We start from the raw sequence: 19860 nt of genomic DNA, 5'->3' as shown, positions 1-19860 counted from the left end.
CTCTAACTTACATATTCTATAGCTTAATGAATTAATTCTTTTTAATGTACTTTGATAATGAAAAGGTGTTTTAAAAGCACAAAAGAACCATTAATATCAGATGTCAAGCCATAAAAGAAGAACAACTATGCTGCTGTTACTTTCTCGATTAACCAGAGCTCTCTGGGCTGTGTTATCTTATTTGCAGTTGAGACAGAAATGTGATAGCTGTCCCTCTTTGCAAAAGTAACTTTTATTTTGTTAAAGCCATACATCTCCAAGGACACAGTAAAGCTCTCAAGCCATAAATCATGCCCAGATAAGAATAATCTGAAACAATACTCTGCAGCAGGATGTTGCTTGTTCTGTAACAATTACTGGGTGTTTCAGGCAGATTTCCCACTGCCTGCTCAAACATGCAGCAGAGAAGAAAAATGACCTGTGCTGGTCAGGGTCCTTCATGTTGGAATCCCAGCGTGTTCAGACAACTTTAATAGTATGGCTCCACATCTGCCCAAATCCAACACTGCTGCAGTCTCCTGGATGGAAAGAACTGGCTGCTCTGCAACCAGGGGGCTGCAGCATGGAGACGTGCCCGTGGGCTGGCCTCAACCTCTCTGGGTGACAGTAGTGATGGAGATGTGGTGACACCAACTCCACAGTGCACTGGGATATGAGAGCAAGTTAGAGATAAGGCCATGTTTAAGGCACAAGAGAGGCATGTGGGGGGCAGCTGGAGCTGCATTTGGACATCGGTGCCACCACGTGTGCCCCCTGAAGGTACCCTGGGGCATTCATACCGGTGCCCACCGCTGCACTGACAGCTTCAGCACAAAGGAGGGATTGGTCAAAATGTTGCTGATTTTGCATGATTAGACCTTCCCTCTTCTCTTGTTCCCACAAAGTCACATCCATGGGAATAAGGGCTGAAGAAACAGGAGCAGTGAGGACAGGGAGTGCAGAGGAGGGGACAGGTGCCCTTCTGGCATGAACACTGCTCATAAATGAGTCACTGGACAGAGATTTTAGCAGAATGCATACTGTGCCCCAGGCCTCCTTCACCTCCACCTGTTCTCCAGGCAAGGTCTATTAAGACATAAAATCTGTGAAAGAAGTGAAATTATCCACAGTGCTCCCTTGCTCTTCCCCTGTCATGTGTTCCCCCTGCCCCCCTTGTAAGTACATCAGTGCTGCCACCGACCCAGGAAAACACACGAGGATCATTTTAGAATGATAGAATTACAGAATGGCCTGGGTTGAAAAGGATCTCAAAGATCATCCAATTTCAACCCCCCTGCCACTCGAGCTGCACTTTCACAATAGGCCTAAGAAGGATAACCGGGACAGTACCAATCCCCAGCCTGGGCACAATCCAGCAGAGATCTCTGGCACAAAGGATCACCTGTGTGTTAGATGAACCACCGCTCTGAGCAGAGGCAGGGCAGGCTGGTCACTGACACGCAGGCTGATTCAAGGCCAAAAGCACCGTCCACATGGCTGTACTGGGCTTTGGAGCCCACCAGCCAGAGCAAGGAATTTGGGGTTGAGATCTTGACTGGTCACCAGGGAATAGTTTGGGGAAAGTGTGCTTGGTTTGGTGAAGGGAAGGAGTTGGCAGCTGGTCCGGAGAGCTGTGAAACACACCCAGCCAAATTCCTTCCCAGGCTCTGCTGGCAGGACTCCAGCGCAGTCAGCAGCGCAACCAGCAGCACGACTTGGACCCATTCCCTTCCTGCTCCCCATCTTGCCCCTAACCCTTGCACTCTGCCCACCTTTTCTCGTTCAGAAACTGAAGTCCTTCCCCAGACCACCACCTCCGCACCACGAGGGATGTGCTTCTGCAGAGATCACTGCCAGTGCACAGGTCTCAGTGTTGTCTCAGTGGGAAAGAAACAACCTTGTACCACATTTAGAGAGCATCTCCCAGAGGAAGCAGCTTGATGTCTGCAAATCACAGGAAGTCTGTGACCTGCACTGATAAAATCCAAACACTTTGAAACGGATAGAGCTTGAGTTGCAATGGTGATGTCCCCTCGCGAAGTTACCTTGGCCCTCCCTGTTACTCCCCATATTATTAATGTCACTTACAATAAATACCAGAACAAAATCAACAGCATTTGGCCACATATCTTAAAGCATTTCCCCACTCCTCATTCACTTTTTGTATTTGCAGCCTTGATTTCCACTCCTATCAGTCAGCAGAGGAGCCCTTAGGGACAAACCGCTTGGCTATGTGACAAGCCACATAATAAAAGCCATGCAGGATGGAGGCTGTGGCATCAATGGCCAGCGAGAAGGTGCCACCGATCCCAGCGGCCATGTCTTTGACAACAGAGGGAATGGCACAGATGGAGTAGTAGGGGAAAGAAGCGAGGTGAAGGACAAACCCCACAGGGATGCGTAGAATCCTATAGGCGATGACTGCCACATCTTGAATAATTCCCAGAAAGCCCAAGAAGATATTGGTGATGACCCTCCCCACATCACAGGGGATGCTTATGAGCACCATGCTGATGGCTTTAAGGTAGGACACAGTCCCGTTCCACATGCTGTAGACTCCATCCAGAAGAGTACTGCCAACTCGCTTGATAACAAGCCACAGAAAATAAAACATAAATTTCACCAGCTCCACAAGCAGGTAGATGAGGAGTTCTAGAAGTTTGATGAATGGGGTAGCAATTATGCCAACTATTTTCCCCACCAAGCCACTGTCTTTGGCCTCCTTGTCATTTGTTCCTACTTGCTCTCCAGATCGGATCTGACTGACAGCTTGCAGTATTGCTTCCATTTTCTCACTGCTTTCATTGTCTTCTCCACAGTTGCCCTTGAACAAGTCAAGCCCTGCTAGGAGCTGCTTCTCCAGCTCTCCCACTGTGAGGTCTACTAAACTGCTTTCATCACTGACTTTTTTCACCAGTCCTAAAGACCATCCCTGTGGAGCATCACAGCACGCTGCCAGCCAGAGGATCTCTGGCACAGACACCTTGCCTTTAACTCGGACACTGGAAGGAATCGCTCCTGCAAGGAGATACAGCTGGTCCTTCTTGGAACAATGAGGGATCAGAGCTTGCTCCACCACCCTCTTGATGTCACTGTGCCAGGTTTTGCTCAGAGAGGGGTGCAGAGGCACAGCATTTGTCAGTGTATAGGTGGCCATTTGGAAGTCTTCCTTGTTGAGCAAGCTAGGGTTCAGCAGCCCTCGTTCATAACCAGAGCCCACATAGTCTGAGGTCAGAGCTTGATTTGCACCAAGGTTGGCCAAAGAGCCAACAACATCAGCTTCAATCACCATCTCACGCTGGTCATTCTCTGGATCATCTATCTGAAATAGCAGAAAGAAGAGTTAGTGCATGCAATTCACCTTCCTGCAAAGCAATGTGTAAAATAGGTTTTGAAGTACGTTTTCCATGAGGACTGCTACTACACCCTGTGCCATGGATCTCATCCTGCATCCTTCCTTACTGTCCTTGTGGCAATGGTTTCAGAGGGGTGTGCACTGCCTTTGCTGTCCTGCTAAACATGTCAGTTCAGACTGCCAGTGCTGACTGCAACTCTCCAGTCCTGCCTGCAGCACAGCACGGCCTCCAGCTGCTCACCAGCCATCCTCCATTAAGCTTCAAACTGGTGTTTATTTTCTAGAAGGGATTTTTGGTATTCCTAGGGGAAAACCTAGAAGGGATTTTTAATAGAAGGACTGATTTAAGTCTATGTTCTCACCCCCTATGGTGAAGGCACTTCCAGTCCTTTTAAGCATTTGCTGTCTCATCTGTAGTCAAATCCAAGCAATGAAGAATGAAAGGCATGATCTGTAGGATGCCTAAGGTAGGCATTTACCTGTCTCCACTAACTGAGTAAGTTGGACACCACGGCAGATGACCTGAATTTCACTGCCTTTAACACGGACATTTTTCTGAGCTAAGGGCTTGTCATTAGCAGTCTGAACCTGATCTTTAATGACCTCCCAGAGTCCTGTGGGTGAGGAGACTTTGTCATCACAGGTCCTCAAGTCCTCAATGGAATCTGTGCTATGAGCTTGTGTCTGCCCTTGCCACCGCGTGGAGCCAGAGGCAGTAAGAACCCCTCCCAGCACCTTGCACAGAGTTATGCAAGGAGCTCATACACAGCAGGAGCTGGAGCACTGGGGCACCATGGTGTGTTCAGGGCTTTCTCAGGTGACTGCAGCTGTCCCTGCTCCTTAGACACTCCTCTTGACACTGCAGCCTCTCCAGGGGGGTGCGCCAAATTGCTCTTTTCTTCCCCAGATTAGAGGGCAAGAACGTTGGTAGGAACTCTGTGGTGACAGGCAGCCTCTGGCAGTCGCTGCCTCCTGAAATCTGTTTCTTATCCCAGCACTGCACTGACCCCATTACATCTGCTCTCTTTGCTCCTGGCCTCTAGGCTGTTTACTGCACTGTATAACACGTTTTGGAGATGTACACAGCAAACAGTTCATATTCTGCCCTGAATCAACCCCCCAGTCACCCTCCCTGATGCCTGGGATCTCCTGGAGTGTGCTTGGACACATGCCTACCATCTATGTCCTTGAAACCCTCTCAGGGTCCCTGGCACCCTCTCAGAGCCGCAGCTCCTTGCATCCCCTCCTCTATGCTCTGTGCTCGGTGTATGCAGCTATCCATCATCCTCACTGCACGAATCGAGGTCTGGTTGCTTCTCGCAGCAGCCAAGTCCCTGCAGCCTGGCCTCAGGGCTGTCTCTGCAGCAAGGCTGGATACAGTGCCAACATGAACCATTTCCGAGGGCTGCACTACCCCCGGCTGCCTGCTAGGAGGGATCTTGCTTCGTCTTGAAGGCTTTTTGCTTCGGGACTGGAACAATTTCTACGTGCAGATGCACAAATCTCAGCGGTTTTTGTTTGTTCGTTTGTTTGGGCTTTTTTTTTTTGCTCAGGCACCTACAGCCTTCTTGACAGAATAAGAAAAATGGTGAAGGGAGACTGAGGTGCTGTACTTCAAAGGCATACAGACCTGAGATTGTGCAGCTGTTTCCTTGCACAGATTCCCCAGCTGCATGGGCATAGACTTGAATTTCTCTGGTTATGAGCTGATGCATGCATACCTGGAGGTGCCTATCAAGCAAATATGTGCTTGCTTTGCTGTTCAGCTCCAGGGCTTTGCACATACCATTGGGATTGTTTGTATGCAATTAAGAAAGAACATAAAAAATATGGCTGTGTGCTGTGCATGCGTAAGACTCTGACATCAGTGAGTGCTTATAATAACTCATATCATACTCACTATTACTGAGCTTTTCATGCCTCTTGTAATCCAGCTCCAAAGGCAAGCTGTCTCTAGCACTGTATCTAACCTGCACACAAGCTGCCTTCTGATTCCCACAGTCTTTGGTTTGTGTTGCAGCAAGAGCACATCTGCATCCATGGGCCAAGCGTGAATCCACCTGCCAAAATACCCTGCAATAGCTTGGGGCAAGGCCCCAGCAGACAGGTAAACAACTTGACCCTGCGAGGATTTAAAAATAAAATTATGCATCCAGACACCTGTTTGGATTAGAGCCCAAGCACTATCAATGCAATACGTGCTTCATGAAGTGGGGGTGGCCATTCTACAGAAGGGAGTGAACCTCATGCTCTCTCATGGTCTCTGCTACAGGAAGCTCAAAGTGGCTCCAGAAGCACGTTTCTCCTAATGACCAAGGCTGACAAGAACAGCAGGTCAGACGTAGCTGTGATACAAATCTTGCCTTGGTTCTCTGGCTGATGGAAGTCACCAGATGAAAACACCAGGACATTTACCCAGCCTATCCTGGACTAGAAGAGAAGAAGCACCTCCAGTGTTCTTCATTTCTCCCAAGTCAAGATTCAGACCAAACTATAGGCTTTTAGAGCAAAGTGGCTTACTCTTAAACCTAAGAATCACAGAATCATTAAGTTGGAAAGGATCTCTGAGCTCCCCTAACCCAACTGTCAACCCACCCCCACTATGCCCACTGACCATGTCCCTCAGTGCCACATCTCCACAGCTTCTGAACACCCCCAGGGATGCTGACTGCACCACCTCCCTGGGCAGCCTGTGCCACTGCCTCACCACTCTTTCTGATAAGAAATTTTTCCTGATATCCAACCTGAACCTCCCCTGGCACAGCTATTGCCTCCTGTCCTAAAAGAAGTCATCAACAGAGCAGGTTTGGGGACCCAAGTCTCAAGGCATCCCATCAGTATCCTGATAATCCTCCTGCCCTCTCATTTTTTAACAGTCCTGGTTGCTAGAGTAATTCACTGCTTCCAGCTGCCAATCATCTGTGGGTTGTCTTGACATTCCTCTTACTTCTCATCTGATAACTGCCTCAGTATTACATTTGTATCTGGTACACACATTCCTGAGGAGGTACGCATACAGGGTGTGAGACAGAGCCCTCACAACTTATATCCTGATCTATTACCAAAAAAAAGCATGTGACAACCTTGAGTCACTCATCAGAGCGCAGAGAGAATTTTTATAGCAATTTTCCTCCTGCTTCGTCTATCTCCATGTGGGTGTGCATTCACACATAAAAAAGCACATAGCACTGTGCAGTTGGGCCTGTTGGTACCTGGCCATCTCAGTGTCAGCCAATGTAATCCTTAGGGCCTTACTGCAGAGCAGGTGTTGTGGAGACCTTTCTTCACCATTTGACTTAGCCCAACACGAGGAACGTGAGTGACAGACGAGAAATCTCTTCTCCACTTTCTCCTCTTGCATCAATCTGGACTGCAGCCTTGCTGCCCAGAGAAGGCATGATCCTTCTAGGCCAGAAAGAGCACCAGTGCCCTGTCCCACCACCAATAGTCTTGCTCTAGCCTTCATCCCACCTGCCTCTGCAGCCCCATAAAGGCTTCAGCATTGAGTGAGCAATGGGCACTACATCCACTACATCCACTACATCCTGCTCATCAAAACTTTGGGTGGGGGATTATGGTAAGCAGGAGAGAGACAATCTCTGTCCTCTTTCCCTTCATAATGCCACCTGCTGTAGCACAGTTTCCTCCGTGATGGCCAGACTGGGACCTTTCTTTAGCTGACTCCTTCACTGTGGTACAAAAGCACATCTTGTTTAGGAAGCCTTTCACTTTCATAAAATCATAAAATGGGAGGACACTCAAAGCTCACCTCATTCCAACCTTCTGCCATGGGCTGGTTGCTCCCCACCAGCTCAGGCTGCCCAGGGCCCATCCAATCTGGCCTTGAGTACCTCCAGTGATGGGGACCCACCACCTCTGTGGGCAGCTGTGCCAGTGCCTCACCACCCTCCAAGTTAAAAATTCTTTTTAACATCTAACTTAAATTTCCCTTCTTTTAGCTTAAGGCCATTCCCCCTTGTTCTGGCACTATCAGACCATGTAAAAGGTTGGTTCCCTTCCTGCTTGTAAACTCCTTTCAAGTACTGGAAGGCCACAAGGAGGTCTTCCTGCAACCTTCTCTTCTCCAAGCTAAAACTTGTGATGCTTCTTTTGCCTGGAGCCCCACATCCTGACCACCAGTCAAGCATGGCTGTACACGGAGCATCCCTTTGAATGTGCATCATCATGTCAGTTGGGAGGCTTTGTAGTTGAAAAAGAAGGAAGCAGGCAAACAAACAGCTCAGAAAACAGCAGCCAAAGGAGTAGAGAAGGAAGCAAAAGAGTCCAGGGGATTATATTTTTTCTGAGCACCTGATCCAGCTGTAGGTGTCCCTGTTCACTGCAGAGGAGTTGGACTGGATGGCCTTTAAGGGTCCCTTCCAACCCAAACAATTGTATGATTTTTCCTGCTTAGCACTAATGGCAGCAACTCCATAGAAGAAAAGTCCTCAAAGCTCTCAGCAATTTGATGCTGTCACCATCTGGCATCACCCCAGAACGCAGCCACTGCCTCCCATGGGCTACACAAGGTGGGAGGCCACAGCAACTTGAGGCAGAGCCAGCCGATGGCTTCTGGGGCTGAGCAGATTTCTGAGGCAGCAAGCACAGAGCCTGGGGAGCAGGGTGCGCGTGAGGCGGTCGAAGCAAGAGGGCTGGAAAAGAAGGGAAGCCGCTGCTGGAAAGCCTCCAGGCCTGCCCGAGCAGGTGGGTGAGCCAAACCGAGGCTCAGCAGGCTGCACGTCTGCCTCAGGAGCTGCAAGTGTCAGAGCAGCCGACCCCCCCGCGCCAGTTGTGTCCCCGCGCAGCGCGGGGAAAGAAACTCCAGGCTCTGCTCCGGCACGCAAAGGCAAAAGGGCAGCTGGGGCAGGGAGGGCTCTCCTCTCCCCCACTCCGCCCTCGCACCCGGCTCTCCCGACGAGCTTTTATCCATTCACTTTCAAGCACAGAAAATCTAAGCTCGGCATCTGCCGGGGGTTCACGAGCATCCGTGGGGCTCCGTGGCTGGGAGCAGCCCCACCGCCGGCGAAGCGGACCTACCTGCGGCTCCAGCAGCCAGCTCTCGTCCGCCTCGCTTCGGGCTGCCCCCGTGTACTTGAATGCGGAATAAAGAGGGATTTTGTCCTTGGTGCTGTAGAGGGTTGCAAAGCGCGGCTCCCCGTTGTACTGCTGACAGATTTTCACGTGGAAAGGCTCGGTGAATCCTTCCGGTGGGACTCGGCCGGGGAAGAACACGTTACACTCGGCAAAGCCGGCTTCGTCCTTGCCGACGACTCTGCCCAGGGAAAAGCTCGGGAAAAGCGACAAGCAGAGCAGACACAGCGCTGACATCTTCACGGTCCGCTCCCCCGGGCCGGCCATCCGGGCTGGGTACGGCGCAGGTCTGGCGGTGCGGAGAGAGGCGAAGGCCGGCGGGCGGCGGTCCCTGCGGGCAGCGGGCGCTGCTGCCGGCGGCGGCCACGGGCGGTGCCGCGCTCACGCCCGCTGGAACGCCGGGCAAGCCGAAATCATCGCGGCTGACTGGGAGGAGGAGGAGGAGGAGGGAAGCCCTCGGCTGTGCCGTATGTAGCAGCGGGGTGTGGTGTCTGCATTGCAGCACAGTCCCCGGGAGGAATTTTGGCTGACGCAGCCAGAACTGTTCCTGGGGCTGCCGGGGGGGATGCCGCAAAGTCAGGTTCGGAGCCCAGAAGAAAGGGCGAGCTGCTGTCCGCAGCAACCAGCCTGGCCGAGGGACAGCGAGGAACGGAGAGAAGGAGGAGGCAGCGCGGTGTCAGCGAGGCTGGGAACACGCTCTGTGGGGAGAGTAGCTCCGTGCCATGCTTGGCCAAACGTAGAGCTGGCAAAAAAGAAAGATAATGCAAGGACTGAAGCCACTCCTCGAGTTTATGATCGGCTGTTACCTGCCTGTGAGCCTACAGCAGCTACTGCTGGGTTAAAGAATGACTGTGCAAACTGGGAAAGTTAATGTTTTCACAGCAGTGGAGTGGAGAGACTACGGAGTATCTCAAGATCAAGAAAACCTGCCTTTCCCCACCCTAGAAAGTGCGTACGACCAGATATACTGCCAATAACTCACTCCCACAACTTAAAAAAGCCAAGGTGCCATAAAGGACACTGTCATACAAAGCTGTCGCATTGCTACAGCGACTTCCAAGCAGGAGTCCCCAAGTGCCACCAATTCTCAGCTGCTCTGCAAGAGGCTACATGACACACAGCTTGTATTGCGAGCAGAGCCGTGGGACGGATGTCAGGGAAGGAGCCTGTAAAAGTGCTACAAATAGCCTGGGCTCTGAGACTCATTTCTGCACTCGGGGGTGGATTCCTGAAGCAGCATAGCAAAGAAATACGTCAGTGCCTTTTCATGTGATGTTATCAGCTCGGGGAGACAGAGGCAGGCTGGACAGGCTGGGGAACGGCAGGAAATGCAGCCAGTAGCTTGTTTGGTTTCCAGGCAGTGGCCTGGTCACTCAGCCCTAGCAGAAAGAATTAGTCATGTGCAGAAAGATGATGGGAATGGAAACACGTGCGTGGCCCAGCCAGAGCACAGCAGCTCCAAAAGACAGGTTCAACATTTCATTCCCCTGGGTGTAAAAAAGGCTACTGGGAAATTGAACGCTGAAGCTAACTTGAGCTGTTTGGTGTTCATCAGATCCCAGGCTGGCAATTATTTGGGCAACAGAAGGAAATACTTTCCCCATGTTCTGAGCCATGTTCTACAGGGAAAGCAAGGCAATGCAGTGCTTCTAAGCATCCCACTCTGACTGATCTGCATTATACCAAGCTGGGCATGGTCCCAACCCAGTGTGAAAGCAGGTTGGGATGCCTCAAGATGGGCACAACAACCAGCAGCATGCTGAGCAGAGGGATCCTTCTGCCAGGAAACAGGGATGTCCTGCCTCCAAGGGCACCTCAGCCTCAGTGTGATGCATCAGCATTCTTTCCAGTCTCAAGGGTCTCTTATATGCTTTTGGGGAACTGTCTTTCCGGGCTGTGAGGCTGCTCTATGCCTGCCTATTTTCTGCTGCATGTACCAGCATGTAAGTAGCACTAGGGATTCTGAAGAGTGTTCAAGGCCAGATAGGATGGGGCGCTGGGCAGCCTGGTCTAGTATTAGATATGGAGGTTGGCAGCCCTCATGTGATTGGGGGGCTGGAGCTTGATGATCCTTGAGGTCCCTTCCATCCCAGGCCATTCTACGATTCTACGATTCTATGATTCCATGATTCTATGAAGAGTGCTCAGGATCTCCTGTTCCATGCTGACTACCAATATGGGCACCAGCATGGACCAAGGGATGATGATACTGCCATAAACCCGGTGAGGCTGGCACTGAAGGCAAGCAATTGTGCTTGATGTGATGGAGAAGAGGGAGCCCATGGAAGGTAAGAGAGACAGATGCTCATAGTACCATAGAATCATTTGAGTTGGAAGGGACCCTTAAAGGCCATCTCCCCTGCGATGAACAGGGACACCTACAGCTAGATCAGGTGCTCAGAGCCCCATCCATCCTGACATTAAGTATCTCCAGGGATGGGCATCCACTACATTTCTGGGCAAAGGGACAAGAGAAAGGTGATGTATCAGCAGCAGGTAAAGGTGCATGGGAGGAGAGGAGACGCTGCACAGCACAGATTGCATGCATGCTGAATTTGCAAGGCATACCAGAGAGAAAGTGGGGAGAAGTGATTTGTGACAAATTTTGGAGAAAGGACAAGAAAAGAGGCTCTAGAAAATGATGTTGACCTGGAGGAAGAGAAGGAGATTGAGCAAAAATTAGTTGATGAGATACTAAGGAAAGCTTAAGAAGGGAAATGGGTAGAAATAGATGTGAAGAAACCCAGAGGGGAGAATGGGAGTGGTCAAATGAACAGATGGGAGAGAGCTGAGGAAAGCTGTTTTCTGTGAAAAGAAAATGAGGAGAACAACATGAAGATGAGGAGACAGAAAGGAGGCTTTCATCCATCTTCACTGACCTCCTCTTCCTGAGAGTCTCAAGCACAAAGACCAAACAATCCTGGAAAACATGGCAGTATTCAGCCCTGTAACAACAGGAGGCCACTGGCTTGTCTGCCCACTTTCCCACACTGTGCCTCCAGCCCGGTCTCTCTGTTCACATGGTTGACACTGAGTTTGCTGCAAATAACTCTTTTCTCCTCACATGCCTGACCCTGCTAGCCTAGACTTCCCAAACATACTTGACTCCAAGTATTTCTCCAGGGCAGATCTCTTGTCTCCAGCTATGAGCTCTGGGTGGGCTGCCAGACTGCATGTGACTGTCCCATTCTATTGGGAACAAAAAGGAAGAAGAAAGTGATTCAGTGGAGACACCACTGTCAAAGATTTGGCTCGGAGCGCGGCAGTCCCAGCAGACACGCCACTGCATGTCAGAGAGCACATCTGCCTCTTCCTTGTCTCATGGGGATGGATTTTCTTGCTAAAATTAACTCAAAAGCGTGGTCTGGGAAAGGAGCCCAGTGCTGAGCTAGGGAGAAAATAAAATCTGAAACAGTTTCTGTGTTAAAACGAAGAGATCCAAGGATGGGAGGAAGAGGGGTAGAAAGAAGATGATCATCTATTTGGAGAAGCAAGGCACTGTTGCAATTTTGATTCCCACCTTAAACCAGGTCTTTGTGCCACTCTCTGCTGCCTGCTTGTTAGATGCTCACACAGACATCTTCACACCTTCCCCATGGCATCCCTCACGCTGGTCAGCATCACCAACAGTGCTGCTTCACTGCCCTCCTCTTGCCATGATTCTCACAGCACAGGGAGCACCAGCGAGAGTAATGGCCTCAAGCTGCACCAAGGGAGGTGCAGGTTGGATATCAGGAAATATTTCTTCTCAAAAGAGTGGGAGGCAGTGGCACAGGCTGACCACGGAGGTGGTGCAGTCAAGAACCATGGAGCTATGACAGAGGAACATGGGCAGTGGGCATGGTGGGGGTGGGCTGATGGCTGGTCTAGGTGATCTTAAAGGTCTTTTCCAACCTTCCATGATTCTATGAAAGACCACCAGACATCTCAAGGTCAGGGTATCAGGGATGCAGACTTGCACGTATAACAAATAAAAGCGATAAAATCCTGAGTCCACATCCTTCAGCACTTCATCGTTATTCTTCAGACTCAAGAAATCTCTATTAATTGAAGGAACTAGAAAATAAGGCAAGAGGAGTGACTGAGAAATTTGGGATTGTTTAGTTTGGAGAAAAGTAGGCCAACCTCCTTACTTGCTCCTTCCAATTGCATGGAAGGAGGCTACAGTAAGGTGGGTATTGGTCTCTTTTTTCAGTTGAGAAGTGACAGTGATGCAAGGAAATAGCCTCAAGTAGCAGCAAAGAAGGTTTAGAGTGGATATTGGGAAGAATTTATTCACAAATAGGGTGGTCAAACATTGGAATGGGCTGCCCGTGCTGGAGTCGCCATCCCTGGAGGTATTTGAGAGCTATGTAGATGTGATGCTAAATGACGTGGTTTTGTGGTGGGACTCAGTAGGTCACTTTGATGGCTGGACTTGGTGAACTTGAAGGTCTTTTCCAACCTGGATAATTCTATGGATCTGGACAAACTCCAGGCTGTTAGAGACTAGCACAACAAATCTCCAGTGTTTGACAGCCCAAGTCCTAGAGGAGAGAAGGCTGTGGGGTGACCTCACTGCAGACTTTCAGTAACTAAAGGCAGCCTATAAGCAGGAGGGGAATCAACAAGGTAGATAATATCAAGACTAGGGGAAATGGTTTTAAGTTGAAGGAGGGAAGGCTTAGGTTGGATGTCAGGGTGAAGTTCTTTACTATGAGAGTGGTGAGGTGCTGGAACAGACTGCCCAGAGAGGTTGTGGATGCCCCATCCCTGGAGATGTTCAAGGCCAGGTTGGATGGGGCCCTGGGCAGCCTGGTCTGGTATTAAATGGGGAGGTTGGCAGCCCTACTTGCAGCAGCAGGGTTGGAGTTTGATGATCCTTGAGGTCCTTTCCAACCCTGGCCATTCTATGATTCTATGGTAAGTTGGATAGATTTAGATTTTGAAAGTACATGGCAACATTTTTAATAGCGTGAATTTTAACTACAGAAATGAGTAATTTAAAGATGTGCCGAAAGCTCAACAATACAATTTTTTAAACCAAGATTAAAAGAGATGATAATTTGTGTGACAGTCAGTTTGCACAGCCACAGCAGTTCTTTCACATCTTAAATTTGTTTGGGACAAGAAAGCCACTCGCATGCTGTTCTTCTAGGTGCTACTACTTACTTTTCCTCATTGCCAGCATTCGATCTTTTCACAAGCGCGGTGTGGCTCAGCCAGTGCTGAGGCTGTGCTGTGTGGAAGCCAGGTGTGAGACGGCTCCTTACAGGCTGCGCTGGCAGAAAACCCACGGGTGGGACCACAATGAGAGGCACAGGCTTGTTGCACTTGCATCATCTCTGAAGAGGGAATGAGAAAGCCATGATCTTTCAGAAAGCTAAACCTGCTGGGGGGGCCCAGCTGTAATCAGGAGGCAGACAGCAGCCGCACCCAGGGCTGATCGTCTCCAGCAGTATTTGGCACTGAGGAGTGGGAGGAGGAGCGAGGAGGCTTTTCTCCATGTCTCGTTGCTGCAATGCACCTCGAGGCTGCTGCAGGCATATGTTAACATCACATTTTCCACACTGTACTTCTGGCTGTGCTACTCTTGGGCAGCACTGCCTTGGGATGGATTCAGACACGAAGAGCAGAGCCACCATTCCTGGGATCGTGTCACTGCCCTGAGCACAGGCCTTCAGCCATCTGTGTGTGCACGGCAGCATGTGTGCAGTGGGGATCTTCCTCTAGAAAACAAAGGCAGCAATGCTTCTGGGCACAATAACTGACCACAGTGAGGAAGGAAATTCTAGTCTTAAATTAGTGCTTTAAATAAATGAGTGGCTGTTTGAGAACACAGGTTAAAATAGAAATGCAAAACTCCAGGTCTCTGGAGAGCAAACCTGGCAGAGCTGTGATTTTAATTTATCTTAAAAGAAGAAAAGGATTTTGCAGCCTCTGTTCTGGGATTTGCTACAGAACTGTTACTGATTATTTACACTGCCTGTTTTGACTTTCTTTGGAGGTGTATTAACATGTTTGTGGCTGTGTACGTTTGTCATGCTTTGCAAAGGGCATGAAAACTTTGCTTGTCCTCATCTTGTGCAGCCATGAATCCTTTCCTTAATGCAGGCAGTCAGTGCAAGCCTGTTCCTACTCTCTTAACTTCAGCATCAGCAGCCAGGAGGCCAAGGTTTTAGTCCTTCCTCCTTCAGTAGGCAAGCAGGAGTTGGGGCCAACCGTCCTTCTCCACTCTAGTGCTCCAGTCACGGTCGTACTGCTCTGAGCAATTTCTCGTGCTGTTGGGCTGTGCATGAAGCCTCCTGTTCATATCATTAAAGTACTTAAATTCTCTATTAAATGTGCAGTAAGGACATACTCATGGCTCAGCAGGGACCACTGCAGTCCCATTAAGCATCAGCCTCTGTACCACGACATGATGCTCTCCAGGTCCTCTGTGCAGCACCCTGGAGGACAGAAGCCCTGTATGCACACCTGATCCTCTGCACCCAGCAGTGCAGCACCACTGCATGGGACATCACTGAGCCATCCTCGAGCACGGCAGGACAGAGTTGCTAAGTGCATGCTAATGCAGTAATGAGTGAGAGCAGTAAGATCAAGGTGCTTCGTGTGAGCTTTTGCATGTGAGCTGCAGCACAGAAGTGAGATGGGCTGCTTGTACTGTGCTCATTTCAGGCAGTGGGCCAGGGAGAGCAGGAAAGGGAGGGGAACGCTAAGCTCAGTTTCAGTTGCTACTACTCAGCAGCGGTGACACGGAAGCAGGCAGCATCTCGCCAAGGAGAGGCAAACGTGCAGAATGCCTGCACAACGCCCTGCTGGGGCACCTCCAGCTCCCACAGCACTGTGCTCAGCTCTGCCTGGGGCAGCTGGCCACTGCAAACCCTGAGCCAACCATCCATACAAAGCTCAGTGTCAAGTCCAGCTCAGATAGATGTCGCGGTTCTTATGGTAAAAATACAAATGGAAGCACCCTCATGAGCACATCCCTGCAGCACTATGCTCAGGCCTGGAGCCCCCAGCACAGGAAGGATGTGGAGCTGTTGGATCAGGTCCAGAGGGCCATGAAGGTGCTCAGAGAGTTGGAGTACAGAAGACAGGCTGAGGCAGCTGGGCTTGTTCAGCACAGAGAAGAGACACCAAGGAGACCTCATTGTGGTGTGACAGTACCTAAAGGAGCCTGCAGGCAAGATGGGGAGGGGCCCATCATCAGGGAGTACAGGGATAGAACAATGTGAAATGGCTTTAAATCAAATGGGGTAGATTTGGGTTATACATTAGAAAGATTTTTTTTTGCAGTGGTGGTGGTTATATGCTGGCACAGGCTGCCCAGAGAAGCTGTGGGTGAGCCATCCCTGGCAGTGCTCAGGGCCAGGCAGGATGGAGCTGTGGTCAGCCTGGTCCAGTGGAAGGGGTCCTTGCTCATGGCAGGAGGGCTGGGACTGGATGATCACTACGGTCCCTTTCAATCCAAAACATTTTAGAATTTGGTGATTCAGTGATTCTGTTATTCTATAAAAGCTCTCTGGGCTTCGTAACACAGGAAATCAAACCACACCCTGCTGTTTTATGGGATATTGTACCTACAGGTCTCAGAGAAAAAGCCTTTGGTGCTTTATCCAGCTTTTTATAAAGAAGGAACAGCGCAGGACCTGGGGAGCGGGGGTTAACTTTTGCACGGTTCCCAAGCTAGTTGCTGTGCTGGGAGGAAATACAAGTTTCTTTTTCTTCTGCTTATTGCAGGCCTCCATAAGCAAAGGCTCCCCAGAGGTCTCAGACCTGAAATAATGTGAATTGGAACAAAGAAAAAAGGAAGAATCAACCTGGCATCTCTTCACTTCTACATCAAGAGCGCATTGTTTTCCAAGCTGTTGTTCTTTGTTTTCACTTGACTCCGAGTGAACTGATTTCTGCCCACACCCAAAAGGAACAATGCGGGTGTTTGAGACTGCTCCTGACTCTGCACTGCCTCCAGACTGAACAAACACGTTGCAGAGTGCAGGGTCAGTAGCTAAAGGTGGGCTGTTGCAGGTTAAGAGGGATTGCTGTTGGTTGACAGCAGTTGGAATCCTCTTAGTTATTAAATTGTCATAAATTAATATGGCATCTTTGGAGGACGTGGGAACTGATCCTATGGCTTACCTTGTTTTCAGTGAGCTTGAGGGCTGCACTACTGAAATGCTGCTGGAAAAGAAACTCAGCCAGGTTTTAAATGGGTCAGGATGATGCATGGCTGTTTGCTCTTCTTATAAACTCTTCCTCGCATTCCTGGTTCAGAGACTCACTATAAACTAGGAGAGTCCATGCTTTCATGCTGGCTGCTCTGTTCCTTGCAGCCCCATTTACAAAAAATACTTAGCTGCACCTTGAATCTTCCAGTAACAGAAATTTTAAATCCAGAAGAGTCTCATCCAACTGAACTTGTCTGGTCTGGAGAAGAGGAGGCTCCGTGCAGCTCCCTGAGCAGGGGAAGCAGACAGAGGTGCTGGACTCTGCTGCTGGGAACTGGTGGCAGGACAGGAATGGCACAGAGCTGAGCCAGGGGTGGCTCAGATTGGACATTAGGAAACATTTTGTACCATAAGGATGGTCAAACACTGGGACAGGTGGCTGATGCCCCATGCAGCCCTTCTCCATTCTGCCTGATAAGCTGCTTGTGGGGTGTTTCACTGGTATTCTTTGTTCCATATCTACACAAACAGTGAAAAAACCCCAAGAGAGTCCACAGCAGTGTGTGGGCAGCAGGCCCTTGCCTCCTGGATGGGCGATACAATGCTCATTTGGGTGTCTGGGCATCCAGATACTGAAAGTCCTCCCAGACAAGCAGGGACTGAGTCATTGTCAGCCAGCTGAGAAAAGGATAAAATTAGCTTAGTCCTTAGCAGAGCTGTTTGGCTAGTAATTCACACAGTGAGGTATTTTTGCCTAACGCTGGATGCAGCTATTGAGAGAGGTATCGCCCAGCAGCTCATCTGCATATAAATATCACAGGGCTAAAATTAATTGCTTTGTCCAAGCTCAAAGAAATTATTTGATTCTGCAGAAACAAGAATTCCCCCACAGGAACGAGCGTGTGCCCAAGATAGAGAGCAGCAGAGCTGTGTGCTCTTCAGTGCCACCCATGCCCCCAGCACCCTCCTCCCTCCCTTGCTGAGTGCCTTTGGGCTGACATCACCTTGTGGGTGGGGAACTGCTCCAGCACAGCCCCACGGGCAGCAGCTCCCCCAGCCCTCCTGCCCCACTGTGGGCTCTTCTCCATGGGCTGCAGCTCTAGCCTGGACTGCTCCTGCAGGGGTATCCATGGGCTGTGCCTCCTCAAGGCCTCATCCACTGCTGCACAGTGGGCTCCTTTATGGCTGCACATGGAGACGTGCTTCATGTGGTGCCTGTGGGCTGCAGGGGGATGGCATGCTCCTCTGTGGGCCTCTCCTGAAAGCTTAGGAAGGGCCTAGTTCATGTTCTCGCCTGTGCCTTTTCTTGCAGGGAATTCTTGCTGACTCCTGGATTTTTCTCTGTTGAGAATCATTATAAAGTCTCTTCCTCATTGCAAAGCCATTGTCAGATCACGCTTACTTCATGAAGCAAAGACAGACAGTAGTACAGGGGCTGTGATTGAGCACAGAGGCAAACAGCCAAAGAATCAGTGGGGTGAGAGGCAGATGGGAGGAGTCTGAGAGCTGGGATGATTCTGTAAGCACACAGAAAAGCAGCAGCACAAGGGTTTCATAGCAGTACAAGAGTTTTATGGCCCCACAGCAGCACAGAGGGCATGATGGTGAGCAAGCCCTTGGAGATGCCTTCATCGGAAAACAGCGCCATGCTGGCTCACCAGCTGAATCACAGCCCAGCCAGACCTCTGTTCTTTTCCCAATCAAGGAAACAGAGACTTCCCACCAACTTCTTTTAAGGCTGCTGTTTGGATGCTGAGCATTCCTGCGCTGGGCTGCCACTGCTGACAGTTCCCTGCAACATCACCAGGGCAGTGGGAGGCTCAGTCCTTGAAAGAACACATGTCCCAGGGAAGGAAATGTGCTGTGGCCATGCAAGCCACGTCCTGAATGGCAAGACACAGGTTCTTAAGGAAGGGTGGCAAGGGGAAAATTCCAGCTCAGACATTTCCGTTTGGGCACAAACCTCTGCTCAGGTCGAGGACATGCTGGTGTACTGCTCACGGTCCCACATGGCTTTAAAAGCACAGATCACATGCAGTGTTGCTGTACCTGAGGGTGGGCAGAAGGTGATCTCAGAGCCTACAGTGCAAGAGCCAAGGATTCAGAGAAGGAAGTTCCCTTGTTTAAGTTCCCACCCTGAAAAAAAAAAAAAGAAAAAAACAAACAAACAGTGGAAAGCAACAATTAAATCTACAAGTAATGTTAAAAATGGAAGAAATGAGGAAGAGATGGCAAAAAGTACACATAAGAAGCTTTAAAGAACAAAAATATGACACAGGAAAGAGGGGGATAAATCCCTGCTTTGGCAAGACAAGGAGGGGCTTTTTGAAGTCCATTAGAAACGCAAGAAATCTTCATAATGTCAAAGGCCAAGAAGCAGATGAGAAAAATATTAATAAGTCTCCAAACAGGCACAAGGTTTATGCAAATGCTTTTGTTCTCTTTTAGGAAGTGATGCATTCTGCAGTCCTTTGGTAATCTCACAGAAGGACCAACATTTAAGATCCATACATATTTGCAAAAGTCCCAGCATCCTGGAGCACTGAGATAACCAGAGAATATTGGTCTCTTGGTATGAAACTTTAAAATGCCTCTGGATACAGGAAAGCTGCAGAGAACAGAAGCCCACGGATTCTGGGGAGCTGCTGTTCTTCAGCAGGAGTTTGAGTTTGGTCATAAAGAGGCCCTGTAAATGTAACAAATGGAGAATTCATGACATGTTTGATTGGTGGTTCATGATGATGGCAAAACAGGCACTTTGCTGTAGGAGCTGCACCCCTTGGTGTGTGTGTCAGCGCCCAGAGGAAGTAACGTGGTGGTCTCTGTATTCTGCATTTGCACTGGTGATCTACAAATAAATACAGCATTGCAGTAAAAACATTAACAGGTACCATCAAGAATTTGGGAAGGTGACTAAGAGACCATGGCAGTGATACCACAAGGGTGGTTTTTTTTTCAAGCCAGATGCATTTAACACAAGTAAAGATGTCAATTCATCTAGGATCAAAGACTGCATGACTTTTTTTAACCAGGAAAGCAACAGCCCTGGAAAGAATTTAAGAATCAGCAAGACTTGCATCTGCATTGCAGTGCCCAGAGCAGTGGTGTGGGGAAGAAAACCAGTCTGATTCTTGGGTATATAAACAGCTGCGTAGAAAGCTGGGGGGGAAAGGGATCTTAGATCTCCAGCTCACCTCATTGGGGTTGATGTCGAAAGAGTTCTCATACTTATGATGATAAGTTAGAAGGAGAGGAAGAAAGAGCAAATAACTGGTGGGAAGAAGG

The 19860-nt window shown here is 49.6% G+C and overlaps 1 protein-coding gene and 1 long non-coding RNA gene across 3 annotated transcripts; one reads left to right on the top strand and one right to left on the bottom strand.

Moving 5' to 3' along the window:
- Positions 1–214: 214 nt before the first annotated feature.
- Positions 215–8807, bottom strand: ENDOD1 (endonuclease domain containing 1). Its single transcript, XM_052671335.1, has 2 exons — positions 8372–8807; positions 215–3301 (listed from the first exon to the last, which is right to left on the bottom strand). Exons 1-2 carry the CDS (start codon positions 8690–8692, stop codon positions 2171–2173), a joined length of 1452 nt encoding a protein of 483 aa, XP_052527295.1. The 5' UTR covers positions 8693–8807; the 3' UTR covers positions 215–2170.
- Positions 8808–9333: 526 nt separating this feature from the next.
- LOC128074956 (uncharacterized) lies at positions 9334–19583 on the top strand. 2 transcript variants are annotated; one of them, XR_008203533.1, is made up of 3 exons: positions 9334–10368; positions 16148–16407; positions 19024–19583. It is a non-coding gene; the product is annotated as an uncharacterized LOC128074956 (long non-coding RNA). The 2 variants fall into 2 exon arrangements; XR_008203532.1 differs by lacking the exon at positions 19024–19583 and having other exon boundaries at positions 16148–16669.
- Positions 19584–19860: the final 277 nt, after the last annotated feature.

Source organism: Tympanuchus pallidicinctus, unplaced genomic scaffold, assembly GCF_026119805.1.
Source record: "Tympanuchus pallidicinctus isolate F22 unplaced genomic scaffold, pur_lepc_1.0 scaffold11, whole genome shotgun sequence".
Classification (NCBI taxonomy): Eukaryota; Metazoa; Chordata; class Aves; order Galliformes; family Phasianidae; genus Tympanuchus; species Tympanuchus pallidicinctus.
Note: the sequence above shows the minus strand (reverse complement) of the source record. Positions and strands in the feature narration are given on the sequence as shown.

Coding starts and splice junctions, on each gene's coding strand:
- ENDOD1 (XM_052671335.1), bottom strand. CDS start 8,692: ATGGCCGGCCCGGGGGAGCGGACCGTGAAGATGTCAGCGCTGTGTCTG. Junction 3,302..8,371: donor GCTGGCTGCTGGAGCCGCAG/GTAGGTCCGCTT, acceptor CTGCTATTTCAG/ATAGATGATCCAGAGAATGA.